The sequence below is a fragment of the Cololabis saira genome, chromosome 7 (assembly GCF_033807715.1).
Source record: "Cololabis saira isolate AMF1-May2022 chromosome 7, fColSai1.1, whole genome shotgun sequence".
Classification (NCBI taxonomy): domain Eukaryota; kingdom Metazoa; phylum Chordata; class Actinopteri; order Beloniformes; family Belonidae; genus Cololabis; species Cololabis saira.
Window position 1 is genome coordinate 6,270,245 of NC_084593.1, and position 15,017 is coordinate 6,285,261.

At 38.8% G+C, this 15,017-nt stretch overlaps 1 protein-coding gene across 1 annotated transcript in view; it reads left to right on the forward strand.

The window, feature by feature from the left end:
• sec24b (SEC24 homolog B, COPII coat complex component) overlaps positions 1-15,017 on the forward strand; it is a 62,951-nt gene that overhangs the window by 22,927 nt on the left and 25,007 nt on the right. Inside the window, exons 5-12 of the mRNA XM_061724757.1 lie at positions 763-846; positions 1,820-1,983; positions 3,142-3,326; positions 5,532-5,634; positions 9,419-9,545; positions 10,243-10,352; positions 14,410-14,522; positions 14,670-14,788. Of these exons, the coding sequence (XP_061580741.1) occupies positions 763-846; positions 1,820-1,983; positions 3,142-3,326; positions 5,532-5,634; positions 9,419-9,545; positions 10,243-10,352; positions 14,410-14,522; positions 14,670-14,788 (1,005 nt within the window). The remainder of the gene's footprint in view (positions 1-762; positions 847-1,819; positions 1,984-3,141; positions 3,327-5,531; positions 5,635-9,418; positions 9,546-10,242; positions 10,353-14,409; positions 14,523-14,669; positions 14,789-15,017) is intronic.

Genomic DNA, 15,017 nt, shown 5'->3' on the forward strand with positions numbered 1-15,017 from the left:
AAATAGAAATGAGCCAGAAAGAAAGAAAGAAAGAAATGAGCCAGAAAGAAAGAAATGAGCCTAGAAAGAAAGAAAGAAAGAAAGAAAGAAAGAAAGAAAGAAAGAAATAGAAATGAGCAAAGAAAGAAAGAAAGATCAATGTAATTGGTGTAGTTTAGTAGTATTTAGTATCTTTTAGAGCAGTGTTTTGGGGGCTCCAAAGACTGAATGTGGTGATAGATTTATAGTTAAAAAGGTGGAGTTGAAATTGTATTTTTTTTATCGTAATTTTTATCATTATCGGGATAAATGCCAGAAATTATCGTGATAAATGTTTTAGTCCATACCGCCCATCCCTAGTGTAAAGGTGGGAAAGTGGAGGCTACTTCCGATAGGTGCTCATCACGTCTTTGTAAACGCTTGCCTCCCTCATCGCTCTCTTGGCCACGTTTCCTCCGTGCTCCATTCTTCCCTCGGAGGCCCGAGACCCGCAGAGCAACACATGCTCACTTGTTTAATCCTGTTACGTTTTCTTAGAGTCACTGCTTCTGGGAGGCCAGGGGGAGTTCAAGCCCGGCGCTTTCATGGTCACATTTCAGTCCCCTCCCATTATCTCATTCTATCTTTTATTCTTCCCTCTCGTTCTCTCAGGCCTTCCTTTCTTTTCATTTGTACCTTGATGGTTTTATTATGTCGTCCTTTCAGTCACTCTTTACCACGTTGATCTCATGCCTCAGCTTTACAGTCCAGTGTTTTATTTTTTCTCCTCTGTGCGTCTCTCAGGCGGCGACACTTCCTCCTCCACGACCGGCACCGCCTCCCCGGTGCCGAACAGCTACGATTCCCTCGAAGGAGGCAGCTATCCAGGTAGTTCCTCCATCACAGATGCAGTGAATAATCTGCTGCTTGGAGTCTGAGCCACCCGTAGTAAAACGATGCAACTGTGTCCCGATGGGGGGACATGGGAACATTTCTGTCTTATGATCTGAGGTGTCAAAAGTATTCACATTCCTACTCAGGTAGAAGTATAGATACTAGAGTTTAAAAATACTCCTGTAGAAGTTGAAGTATCAACTCAAGTTTTTTACTCAAGTAAAAGTATAAAAGTACTGGTTTCAAAACTACTTAAAGTATAAAAGTAAAAGTAATGTAAGGGGGAAAAAAGCCATTAAGGACAAAAGCCATTGAAAATGAATGTATCTTAGTATAATGTAAATATATTAAAGAACCATATATGTGTACTATTGAGCATGAACATGTGTTTCAGAGAGCAGCAGATATGATGACTAGTTGCCTATAAGTATTGTAATGGTGCAAAAAGTCAAACTTCAGAGGCATGTTATCATTTATCCTAACCTTTATTGGAATGTACATCCAAGTTTAGTTGCAGGAATCTGAGGGAACGGATGTAAGAACAAAACTGGACAAGAACATCTGAAACAACCACAACCAAATTCACTCTATCCAGATGGAGCAATTTAACTGGATAGTTTTTATTTAAAGGCCGAAATGAAATAGAGAAACGAGGCTGTTTTTTAAAATGTAAGAAGTAAAAAGTACAGATAATTGCGTGAAAATGTAAGGAGTAAAAGTAAAAAGTCGTCTGAAAAATAATTACTCCAGTGAAGTATAGATAACCAAAATTTCTACTTAAGTAAGGTAACAAAGTATTTGTACTTCGTTACTTGACACCTCTGCTTATGATGCTCTCCCTCGATATAGTGAGAGAGTGCATGTTTTCCGCATAGTTTCCAATGCTCTTCTCCAACACAACATTGACTCATACCTGTGGTTTTAATGTACATAACGCCGCTTCATTCCTGAATTGCCTCTCCCGCAGACTCCATGCCTCCTTCCAACGATATGGGCGACCCGTCTCACCCCTACAGTAGCTACGGTTACCAAAGCATGCAGTCGGCCTATCAGCAGGGACCGGCTCCCCACGCAGGCGCCTCCCCGTCCCACGACCCGTACGGCCAGTCCGGCTACCAGCAGTACCAGCAGGTGAGGCCACAGTAATTAATAATTGATTAATTAATCACGATGCATTAGAAAATAAAGCTGAGCTTGAAGCTTCCCATTTTGCAGCTCCCGTATCAAATAATCAGCTGGAACCCATGGATGTATTCTATGCTACGGAAGAGTATCAGGGCCAGGCAGGAGAAAAATAAAAATAATATTTTAGAGGAAGTTTTTTTTTTTCATTATGCACTTCGAGAAAAAAGTCGAAATGTCGAGAAAAAAGTCGAGATCAATGTTGAAGTAGAATTTCAAGACAAAAGTCGAAATGTTGAGAAAAAAGTCGAGATCAATGTTGAAGTAGAATTTCAAGACAAAAGTCGAAATGTTGAGAAAAAAGTCGAAATGTCGAGGAAAAAAGTTGAAATGTCGAGGAAAAAAGTTAAAAAGTCGAGATTAATGTTGAAGTAGAATTTCACGACAAAAGTCGAAATGTTGAGAAAAAAGTCGAAATGTCGAGAAAAAAGTCGAGATCAATGTTGAAGTAGAATTTCAAGACAAAAGTCGAAATGTTGAGGAAAAAAGTTGAAATGTCGAGGAAAAAAGTTGAAATGTCGAGGAAAAAGTCGAGATTAATGTTGAAGTAGAATTTCACGACAAAAGTCGAAATGTTGAGAAAAAAGTCGAAATGTCGAGAAAAAAGGCAAAATTTCAACTTTATTCACGAAATTTCAACTTTTTTCTCGAAATTGTACTTCAACATTAATCTCGACGTTTCGACTTTTTTCTCAACATTTCGACTTTTTTCTCAAAATTGTACTTCAACATTAATCTCGACTTTTTTCTCAACATTTTGACTTTATTCACGAAATTTCGACTTTTTTCTCGACATTTCGACTTTTTCCTCGACATTTCGACTTTTTTCTCAACATTTCGACTTTTGCACAATAAATGCACAATAAAAAAAAATCTTCCACTCTCAATTTTTTTTTCTCTTGCATGGCCCTGTATTATGCTTTGTAGTTTTTTGGTATGAATGTATTTGTTTATGCTTGACGAGCTACTTTAAGAAACTGTGAACTGTCCTCTCAGAAGCTCGTGCAGTGCAGCGCTCGGACTCGTAGTTAGATCTCGGACATTTCCACCTGCACTTGTCCAGGAGCAAAGAGTCACTGCGTCTCTCTGACCCGTCCTTCCCTGCAGCCGTTCCCCAACCTGTCCCAGCTGTCTGCGGCCCTGGGGGGGCTGAGCGGGGTGCCGGAGCTGGAGGTGGAGGCTCTTCAGCCGATCAACCTGCTGCAGGAGACGGTTCTGCTGCCGCCCCGGCCCTTGGAGGGCCCGGAACCAAACCTCAGCGCCGACCTGAAGAAGGTCAACTGCAGCCCACAGTAAGACACTTGTGGGGAAACTAAGTGTTTTGAGAGGAGGGGGGGGGGTTAAAAAATCTGTAAAATGAAACCATTTTAATGTAATTTCAAGTTTAATATTTGATCTTTATATCTTGCTTTATATCTTGCTCACTTGGCAATTTAAAGAAACTGTGTCACATTTAGTAGTAGTAGTTTATTTGGTCGATCAGTTTCAATTGATACAATACATTACATTTCATTTCCTTTTGTAGGAAAGAAATAATAAAAAAAGAAGTAAGGAATAAACCGACCAAAAGATGTAGGCTGAAGCCTGACCTTATTGTGCCTTCCCTTTTTAACTTTGTTTACTTCATAGTTGATACTAATGCAACAAGGACAATCTACAACAACAAAAAAACAGCAAAGTAAACACACATGCAAAACAAGAAGGAAGACAAACGTAAATATGACCGAAAAATCAAGTAAAAAACAAACAAACAGAAGACGGATCTCAGAAAAACAACTAACAGAAAGTAAATAATCAATGCTTAGAGGAAACAAAGAAAAAAACAATCTCTAGAAGAGTGAAAACAAAAGGAAACCAAAGACCAGTCATTACATTTTTTGGTATATAAATATTTTTATTACAACAACAATTATTCTTATTATTGTAATTGTTTCATATAGTATGGAGCATAATATATGTATGTGTATGTATATGTGTAAGTATTTTCACCATTACATCTTAATTATTAACAAGTAATAACAACCAAAATACACAGAGTCCGTGTTCATCCTGCTTGTGTGTGATTTTGATACCGGGAGTGAGTCGCGCCCACAGAAAGCAGTTTTATTTTGAAAACCAACCAGATTTTCTTGCATTCCAAAAGTCCGACTTCCGGTCCGCCAAAAGAAAAGATACAGTCAGTCAAATGAATTAAAAAATGAAAAGAATCCAGAGCAGCATATCCTCATATTTTACAGGATCACAAGCAAAAATCCAGAGAAAAAATGCGACAGAAGATGAAACAAGATCTGACATTGCTGATTGCAGCTCCCATGTTTTCTGTTAAACTGATATCGAGAAAGAATTAAAAAGATATTAATTTTGTTTATCTATTTTTATTTGTCACATTTTAAAAACAGTATTAGGAGAAAATATTTCTGCAAATGCAGTGGTTCAGTTCATGTTCAAAATAGGCCTACCGCCTACGTTATGTAGCTTAAGTGTAAAGTTTACACAAGAAACACGTTTTCATATAGCCTATACTGTTGTGTGGTAATTTTTCTGAATAAAAATATTTCTCAAAATTACCCCCCCCTCTGGTTTTTTCACAAATCGCACCCTGTATATATATATATATATATATATATATATATATATATATATATATATATATATATATATATTAGGGCTGCACGATTAATCGTTAAAAAATCGCGATCTCGATTCATGCTTGAACGCAATCTCATTTCCAAATGACGACGATTTTATAAATTTTTTTTTTTTTTTTTTTTTTTTTTTTTTTTTTTTAAAGATGGCTGCATAAAAAAAGGACTAGGCCTATGTTCTAGGTTGTTGTAGTCCTGTCATGGTCAACTATCATGTTGTCATGTTTGTTATATTTTGTTAATGATTGTGGATTACATTTGGAGAAACATCTACCTTTCTCATCACCTGACACATATTGCACATAAATATTGTTAAAATTGTTATTGTTAAAATTATTTAAAGACAAGAGAGATATTTATTGTTTTTATGTTCAATGTCAGCTGTTACAGCAAAAAGCAGCCAGAGGAATAATTTGTTGCCTCAGAACTACAGGATCTGTTACAAGTCCCCTTTCTGAAAGGGTGTTCAACTCAGGGAGGAACAAATATTGTTAAATTGTTATTATTGTTTAAATTATTCAAAGGTTTGTGTAAAGAAGACAAGAGATGTTTATTGTTATTATATTTTTGTTCAGCTGTTGCAAAGTTAAAGTAATAAGTGCAATAAATTTTATATTGGAAAAAAATCGTGAGAGAATCGTGATCTCAATTCTAAGCAAAAAAATCGTGATTCTCATTTTGTCCAGAATCGTGCAGCCCTAATAAATATATATATATATATATATATATATATATATATATATATATATATATATATATATATATATATATATATATATATATATATATATATATGGGGCATTAGGACATTCCTAATTTCTGCCCCGTGTCGTCATCTCTCCTGCTCTCCAGGACGTTCAGGTCGACCCTGACCAGCATCCCACAGACCCAGGCTTTACTCAACAAGGCCCGGCTCCCTCTCGGCCTCCTCCTGCACCCCTTCAGAGACCTGCAGGTACGAACGTCAGTGAAACTCAGTGAAACATTACTGCTCAAACGTGGGGATTTTTCTCTCAGATTTTAAGGATCAATCGGTTTCTAACATTCAGATTTATTGGCTGCAAGATTTTTTAACTTTGCCACGAATGGAGAATCTGAACCTTTGCCCTCAAATTAAAGTATGTAGGAGCTTTTTTCACTGGAAAGAAAAGTCTGTTCTGCCAATAAACAAAATAGTTGTTGCATTGTTGAGTTTTAGGGGGAAATGAATCTAAATGGTTCATTATTTTAACAGAGCTGGCTGTGCAGAGCCGTAAAAGTTAGTAATAATTTTCAATGTTTCCATAACTGGACCTTCAGAGGATGACGGTAATTATTAAGGTATTAACCCTAAAGTATTAACCCTTGTACTGTGTTTGGGTCGAAATGACCTAATTCTCCTGTTGCTTCTTTCCTCCTGCTCTCTCCTTCCTTCCTTCCTTTTTCCCTTCCTTCCTTCTTCCTCCTGCTCTCTCCTTCCTTCCTTCCTTCCTTCCTTCCTTCCTTCTTTTTCCCTTCCTTCCTTCTTCCTCCTGCTCTCTCCTTCCTTCCTTCCTTCCTTCCTTCCTTCTTTTTCCCTTCCTTCCTTCTTCCTCCTGCTCTCTCCTTCCTTCCTTCCTTCCTTCCTTCCTTCCTTCCTTCCTTCCTTCCTTCCTTCCTTCCTTCCTTACTTACTCCCTTCCTTCCTTCCTTCTTTTTCCCTTCCTTCCTTCTTCCTCCTGCTCTCTCCTTCCTTCCTTCCTTCCTTCCTTCCTTCCTTCCTTCCTTCCTTCCTTCCTTCCTTCCTTCCTTCCTTCCTTCCTTCCTTCCTTCCTTCCTTACTTACTCCCTTCCTTCCTTCCTTCCTCCTGCTCTCTCCTTCCTTCTTCCCTACCTTCCTTCCTTCCTTCTTTCTTTTCTCCCCTCTTTCCTTCCTTACTCCCTTCTTTTCTCCCTTCCTCTGTTTTTTCCTTCCTTCCTTCCTTCCTTCCTTCCTTCCTTCCTTCCTTCCTTCCTTCTTCCTCCTGCTCTCTCCTTCCTTCCTTACTCCCTTCTTTTCTCCTTATTTTCTCCCCTCCTTCCTTCCTTCCTTCCTTCCTTCCTTCTTTTTTCCCTTCCTTCCTTCTTCCTCCTTCTCTCTCCTTCCTTCCTTCCTTACTCCCTTCTTTTCTCCCTTCCTCTGTTTTTTCCTTCCTTCCTTCCTTCCTTCTTCCTCCTGCTCTCTCCTTCCTTCCTTCCTTCCTTCTTTTTCTCCTTCCTTCCTTCCTTCCTTCCTTCCTTCCTTCCTTCCTTCCTTCTTTTTTCCCTTCCTTCCTTCTTCCTCCTTCTCTCTCCTTCCTTGCTTCCTTCCTTCCTTCCTTCCTTCCTTCCTTCCTTCCTTCCTTCTTTTTTCCCTTCCTTCCTTCCTTCCTTCCTTCCTTCTTTTTTCCCTTCCTTCCTTCTTCCTCCTTCTCTCTCCTTCCTTGCTTCCTTCCTTCCTTCTTTTTTTCCTTCCTTCCTTCCTTCCTTCCTTCCTTCCTTCCTTCCTTCCTTCCTTCCTTCCTTCCTTCCTTCTTTTTTCCCTCCCTCCCTTCTTCCTTTCCTCCGTCCTTGACCCGAACACAGACCAAGGGTTAAAGCAGATTGTGTCTGCAGAGACGGCGGGATGAGCAGAAACGATGGGGATGAGTTTCAGAAAGATAGACGTGTGTATTTATAGAGCTGTTTGAGGAGCGGTTGGAAGGTATGAAGTGATGGAGAGCAGGGATGCAGTGACAGGACGAGGAAAGGAACGCAGGAAGTTATGACCAGTTAAACAGATATAAAACTAAATATGGCCCGATGGAAAATCGTTGTCTGACTGCTCTGTTTGTTATGAAGTTATAGGAGATCTTTGAGGCTCGTTCAGGCTGATTAACGGCGGTTAGCACTCCGGCGCTGCTGCTGCTGCCGCCCTTTCTCCTCCAGTTTTTACAGCCTTCGCAGTACGGCTGGGCGATATGGACCAAAAGTCATATCTCGATATTTTCTAGCTGAATGGCGATACTCGATATATATCGATATTTTTTCTGTGCCATAATTGGGGTTTCCCCCAAAGCATTATAGCATAGCATCTCTGTTAGCTTCATTTTTTTCTGAGGCAAACCCTTAAAAAAACAGTCAGTTTTAAATCAAAGCCTCGTGCCAAATGTCACACAGGTTCCTTTATTAACAGAGGCCTGCACAATATCAAAATTAGTGATGCACCGATAGTTCGGTAACCGAAATTGTTCGGCCGAAAATGGCAAAAAAACACTCGGTGTTCGGTGGAATAAGTGGGGAAAAAAACCGAACAATGAATAACGGCGTTGTAAAATAAGAAAATAGACTGGCCGCTCCGTCCCGTAACGTTGCGCACCACATAAATCGTTGGCCAACCAAAAACTAACCCCATAAGAATTTACCTAACATTCACCAGGAGGTGGAACCAAAACAACATAATGCTGGGAAATTAAAAAAATTTCATTTTTTTATGTTCAATAAATATTTTCTACCTTTTTAATTTTGTAAAAGATTTTTTTCTTTGAAAAGCATGCCTAAATCAAATTTATTTGATTTATGCAATGGTGAAAGAATTGGCAAAATAAATGAAAAACTGCTGAAGAACCATGTTCGGTATTGTTCGGTATTCGGCCAAGTGTCTTTTATTATTTTCGGTTTCGGTTTCGGTCACAAATTTTCATTTCGGTGCATCACTAATCAAAATGTATAAAACAAATGAAATAAAAATAAACTGCCTGCATATATAGAATAAAAATGCCTCTTGAATAAAATAAAACAAATATCCCTTTCCTGCATAACAATTAAATTAAAATACACTGTGCAATTAATACAATGTAGACAGTAACAGGCAGACTTTTCCACTGAGGTTGACAGTTGTGCAAATAACAAAACATTTGTGCAAATCTCAAATAAAACATTCAAGTCAATTTGTTACAAAATAAGCTATATAAAAATCATTTAAAAAAAAAAAAAAGCTATATCGATATAAACGATATTGTCTCGTAACCATATCGCGTTTGAAAAATATATCGATATATATTAAAATCTTGATATATCGCCCAGCCCTACCAGTCACCTGTTTTCCTACCGTAACAGTCGTACTGACTGGATCTGCTCCAGTATTCCACGTGATTATATCATGTTTCCTGTGATTCAGTTATGAGAGAGAAGAATATTGTGTGTGGTGTCTGTTTCTCTCTCGTTATAGCTGAGAGGAGTTTTAGCGTCTCATGACCGGGGAGAAGAAAGAGTTTCTGATCCGTTTCTCTGTAGAAAGCCACATGCTGCACCTCCATGTACCCTCAGCAAGGCTACGACTCCAAAAACTCATACAATCGTCTCTTATGTTTTGCAAAATTGGCAGCACTAGGTATAAATAATACATCACTACTTCTTTCTTTTCTACTAAAATGATGCCAAAATCTCATGGAGATGGGCGCCATTGACGTAATTACCTCAATTCCAAGTAAAAGGTCCCATTTGTAAACTATCTGAGGCTCTTCTGAGCAAAATCCTAGAAAGAAACAAGAGAAAGAGGAGAAAAAAGCACTATACTAGGTCACAGGACTGCAGAGATTCAAGCACGTCCTCGAGGGCTGGGGAACAAAGTGCTCAGTCATCTGCTGAGCCACGAGTACAGGGATGCTTGTGAAGTTCAATGCAAGGAAACATTATATGGAAGCTCAAAAACTGAAAAGAAGCATGAAAGTTAAAATGTTCTTCCTGTTCTTTGCCGAACACTTTCTCTCCCACCTCTGCAGCAGTTACCAGTGATCACATCCAACACAATCGTGCGCTGCCGCTCCTGTCGCACCTACATCAATCCGTTCGTGACCTTCTTGGACCAACGAAGGTGGAAGTGCAACCTCTGCTACCGGGTCAATGATGGTACGACTAGGCCTGTGTTGAAAAGATCAATTTTCTGATTCTAAATCGATTCTCATATTAATTCTTAAAAATCGATTCATATGTCTAAAAATCGATTTATTTTATTTTCAATTTTTTTCCCATCATTACAACTTTTGGTATTTTTTCTTATGCCCAAAAAAATAATGTTTTGTTGGACACGAGAATAACTAGTGCCATGTTTTTGTCTTTTAAATATGTTTAAAAGTATGAAAACATTAAAGTTTTCAGTTATAATTGCATAAATTGTCTATATTTCATCACTTTATATACTATCTTGGGGTTACATTTGCATAAAATGCTAAAAACTAAATTCTCATCAATGGGAAATGGGATAAATTGATAATTCTGCCCATGATGTTTCTGAAAGCAGTTCTATCAGCATTCTGGGAGCTGATTGGTCCTTACAGCATCATTAGCTGCAATACTTGCTGTTGAATCTCAATATAATACTAGTATTAATATGTTGCAGAACTACACTAACCCAAATCAATATCTGAATAGACTTGGATCGAATCAAATCTTGATAATCGATTCTGAATCTTAAGAATCGGAATCGATTCTTGACATTTGAATCGATCCCCAGCCCTAGTACGACGCCATACAGCTGTTTTATTTACTTCTGTTCCATGTTAGTCCTGCAGATGTCATACTTTTCTTTGTTTTCCATCTTTTTCAGTACCAGATGAGTTTATGTACAATCCAGTGACGAGGTCGTACGGTGAACCACACAAGAGACCAGAAGTCCAAAACTCCACCGTGGAGTTCATCGCCTCCTCGGACTACATGGTAAAACACCCGCCTGCTTTCTGCTTTTTTTTTTTTCTTTTTTTTTTTTACTTTTTTTTTTTTTACTTTTTCACAAATAACAGAACCATTCCCCCTACACACATACAATCAAAAAGTGCATATTAGGTCGACATTAATACAGACGGCAAGATTAATTATTAAGACAATTCCCCTTCTTTTACCACAACCCATTTCCACATCTCCCCATCTTTGGTCAAAAGTGTCCATTTTCGGGCCGCTCGGTGGCGCAGTGGGTTAGGCGGCGGCTCATATACTGAGGCTACAGTCCTCCTCCTGCAGCGGTCGCGGGTTCGAATCCAGCCCGCGCACTAGGAATGGGCGATATTTTACCGTTCACGATAAACCGTCAAAAAAATTCCCCATGGTAAGAATTTGTCATCTCGCGGTAAAAACGATAAATTCCTGTTGATGACGTTTTTGTGTAAAGCTGATTTATGGTTCTGTGTTAAATCGACGCACAACGTGGAAGGAAGGAAGGAAGGAAGGAAGGAAGGAAGGAAGGAAGGAAGGAAGGAAGGAAGGAAGGAAGGAAGGAAGGAAGGAAGGAAGGAAGGAAGGAAGGAAGGAAGGAAGGAAGGAAGGAAGGAAGGAAGGAAGGAAGGAAGGAAGGAAGGAAGGAAGGAAGGAAGGAAGGAAGGAAGGAAGGAAGGAAGGAAGGAAGGAAGGAAGGAAGGAAGGAAGGAAGGAAGGAAGGAAGGAAGGAAGGAAGGAAGGAAGGAAGGAAGGAAGGAAGGAAGGAAGGAAGGAAGGAAGGAAGGAAGGAAGGAAGGAAGGAAGGAAGGAAGGAAGGAAGGAAGGAAGGAAGGAAGGAAGGAAGGAAGGAAGGAAGGAAGGAAGGAAGGAAGGAAGGAAGGAAGGAAGGAAGGAAGGAAGGAAGGAAGGAAGGAAGGAAGGAAGGAAGGAAGGAAGGAAGGAAGGAAGGAAGGAAGGAAGGAAGGAAGGAGTCAGAAAGAAAGAAAGAAAGAAAGAAAGACGAATCTGAGAGCGAGGAGTCATTACAGTTTTGCAGTACAGGTGGACTAATTTAATTGTTTTTTATTAATTCAATTTAATTGGTGTAATTTAGTAGTATTTAGTATCTTTTAGAGCAGTGTTTTGGCTCCAAAGACTGAATGTGGTGGTAGATTTATAGTTAAAAAGATGGAGTTGAATTGGTATTTTTTTTATCGTCATTTTTATCGTTATCGGGATAAATGACAGAAATTATCGTGATAAATGTTTTAGTCCATACCGCCCATCCCTACCGCGCACCTTTGCTGCGTGTCTCCCCGTTCTCTCTCTCTACCCCTTTCCAGTCTGCATCTCAATAAAGGGCCACTAGAGCCCAAAAAAATCTTTAAAAAAAAAAGTGTCCATTTTCATTTGTAGCCTTGCGGTCATCTGTTCCACGATGTATACCTGCTTCAGTCTCTGCTTCCACTGTGTTACTGTCGCTGATTTACTGTCCTTCCAATTCACTGTAATCATTTTCTTGGCAATCAGTAACAAAATCCGCAGTATCTGTTCTTTGCTACAGCTCCCAACAAGTACACCATAAGATCTAGAGCAGGGGTCGGCAACCCAAAATGTTGAAAGAGCCATATTGGACCAAAAACACAAAAAACAAATATGTCTGGAGCCGCAAAAAATGAAAAGTCTTGTATAAGCCTTAGAATGAAGGCAACACATGCTGCATGAATCTATATTAGTTATAACTGGGGGAAGATTTTTTTTCATTATGCACTTCGAGAAAAAAATTGAAATGTCGAGAAAAAGTCGAAATGTCGAGAAAAAAGTCGAAATTCGAGAAAAGGTCGAAATGTCGAGATTAAAAAGGAAAGGAAAAAGGAAGAAAAAAAGAGAAAAAAGGGAAAAAAGAAGAAAAAGGAAAAAAAGAAAAAAAAGAGAAAAAGTCAAAATGTCGAGATTAATGTTGAAGTACAATCTCAAGAAAAAAGTCGAAATGTCGAGAAAAAAGGTGAAATGTCGAGAAAAAAGTCGAAATGTCGAGAAAAAAGTTGAAATTTCGAGAAAAAAGACTAAATGTCGGGGAAAAAAGACTAAATGTCGGGGAAAAAAGACTAAATGTCGGGGAAAAAGTCAAAATGTCGAGAAAAAAGTCGAAATGTCGAGATTAAAAAGGAAAGGAAAAAGGGAGAAAAAAAGGAAAAAAAGAAGAAAAAAGAAAAAAGGAAAAAAAGAGAAAAAAAATAGAAAAAAGGAAAACAAAGAAAAAAGAAAAAAAAAAAAGGAAAAAAGAAGAAAAAAAGAAAAAAAAAAGGTCAAACATTTTTGAAAAAGCTTCAGGAGCCACTAGGGCGGGGCTAAAGAGCCACATGCGGCTCTAGAGCCGCGGGTTGCCGACCCCTGATCTAGAGGAACATTTACTTTGACAATACTTTTCATTTCTGCTTCGACATTTTCTGCTTTATGCTTTTAAAGGGATTGTTTTCCCACTAGAGGGCAGTCTTTTATTATTGCAGCAAACTATGAAAGTGACTCTAAATCAATAAAGAGGGTTTCAATGTCTGGGGACACTAAACCATCCTGGCATGTGGACACATGTTATTCAATTTTCAATTGTATTTATATAGCGTCTATTACAACAGAAGTTGTCTCTAGGTGCTTTCCAGAGACCTAGAACACGACCCCGGAGCAATTATTACATGAACATAACATAAACAGTGGCAGGTAAAAACTCCCCTAGTGGGAGAAAAACCTAAAGCCAAACAGTGGAAAAGAAAAACTCAGGCTCATAAGGCCATGGTGGTTATTTTTCATTTGAAAGATGGTTTTTCGCTTTTCCTATGTGATCGATTGACTTTCCAAGGAAATACATATATATAAATAAACAACCCTATCAAAACAGTGGCACAGTGCCTAGATTGGACCTACAGGACTGTCTCAGAAAATTAGAATATTGTTATAAAGTCCTTTATTTTCTGTAATGCAAAAATGTCATATATTCTGGATTCATTACAAATCAACTGAAATATTGCAAGCGTTTTATTATTTTAATATTAGCGTTCGTCAAACACAAAGAGTTTCCCTCGATAGAAACCCTCTGGGAATTGTTCCAGGTACTTGTGAATCCCACCTTTCAGCTGGTAAATCTCTTTACACACATTCTGCAGGCAAAGCAGGAGAGATATATGTTAACCAGAACGTACACAGAGGACTGCAAAATGCTGTCAAATTTCACTGCTAAAAAAGAGATTACAACTGTACTATGTTGAATAAAACAAAAACACTCATCTCACTTTTGAACGGAGGTAAGCGGAGCCGCGCTCGCAGCGGATCCCTCCCGTGCAGTACATGAGAACCCTCTTGTCTTTGAACAGTTCCAGGTTCTGGTCCACGTACGCTGGGAAGTAACTGAACTTACGGATGTTTGGAGCCAAACACTGAGTGAACTGTCCCTGTTGTGACAAGAAAAGGATTGAATAAATCCGTATTGATCCCACAAAATACTACACAACCTATCAACTTCACTTTTCATCTGACTAAAACATTAAAAGCTTATGAAACATGCATTCAAAACATACAGGACTGTCTCAGAAAATTAGAATATTGTGATTTTCTGTAATGCAATTACAAAATGGCTTACAGTTTAAGAAAACTCAAATATCCTATCTCAAAAAATTAGAATATTCTGGGAATCTTAATCTTAAACTGTAAACCATAATCAGCAATATTAAAATAATAAAAGGCTTGCAATATTTCAGTTGAATTGTAATGAATCCAGAATGTATGACATTTTTGTTTTTTTTAATTGCATTACAGAAAATAAAGAACTTAATCACAATATTCTAATTTTCTGAGACAGTCCTGTAGGTCCTTGAGACCAGAGTGCAAGGAAAACTAAATTAAACACTATAATTTTGATCAAAATCATTAAAACATGTGATTTAGTTAAGATTTGCTTGGGTTTCAAGTTAAACCAATGCAAATAACTGGATCATGATATAGTGGCCCCATGTGAGCAGGATTGTAAATGGCTCCTGAAAATTTTCTGGTGTGTTTGGTGGTTATTTATCTCCTCCGTCGTGTGTTTTAGTTACGACCTCCGCAGCCGGCCGTCTATCTGTTTGTGCTCGACGTGTCTCACAACGCGGTGGAGGCGGGATACCTGAAGTACTTCTGCGATTCGCTTCTTGACAACCTGGATAAGTAAGAGCTAATTATCAAGTCAAATGGAATTCCCAAAACATAAATAAATGGATTTCTCTGATAAATAATTGGCGAATGCAGATACTTTCAGCATGGCCAGAGTTTTCCATGAAAGCGAGCGCTGACTCGGAGCACGGTGTGTTTCAGGTTACCCGGGGACGGTCGCACCAAGGTGGGATTCCTCACCTTCGACAGCACCGTCCACTTCTACAACCTGCAGGAGGGCTTGTCCCAGCCGCAGATGCTGGTGGTGTCGGACATCGACGGTACGTACGCTCCGGATCAGGGCAGAAGACTCCCTGCACTTTTTTTTTTTGTAATTTGAATTTATTCACAATACCATAATCGTTACAATAATACAGTCGAATTAAGGGGGTAGAGTGAATGGGTCCCCCAAGGAAGCTAGGAAAGCTTCTAGGTGGGGGCCCATAGTTCATATAAGGGTAGTGGTACAGTCAATGGAATAAGCAGTTACCAAAATCTTCCTCTGCTCAG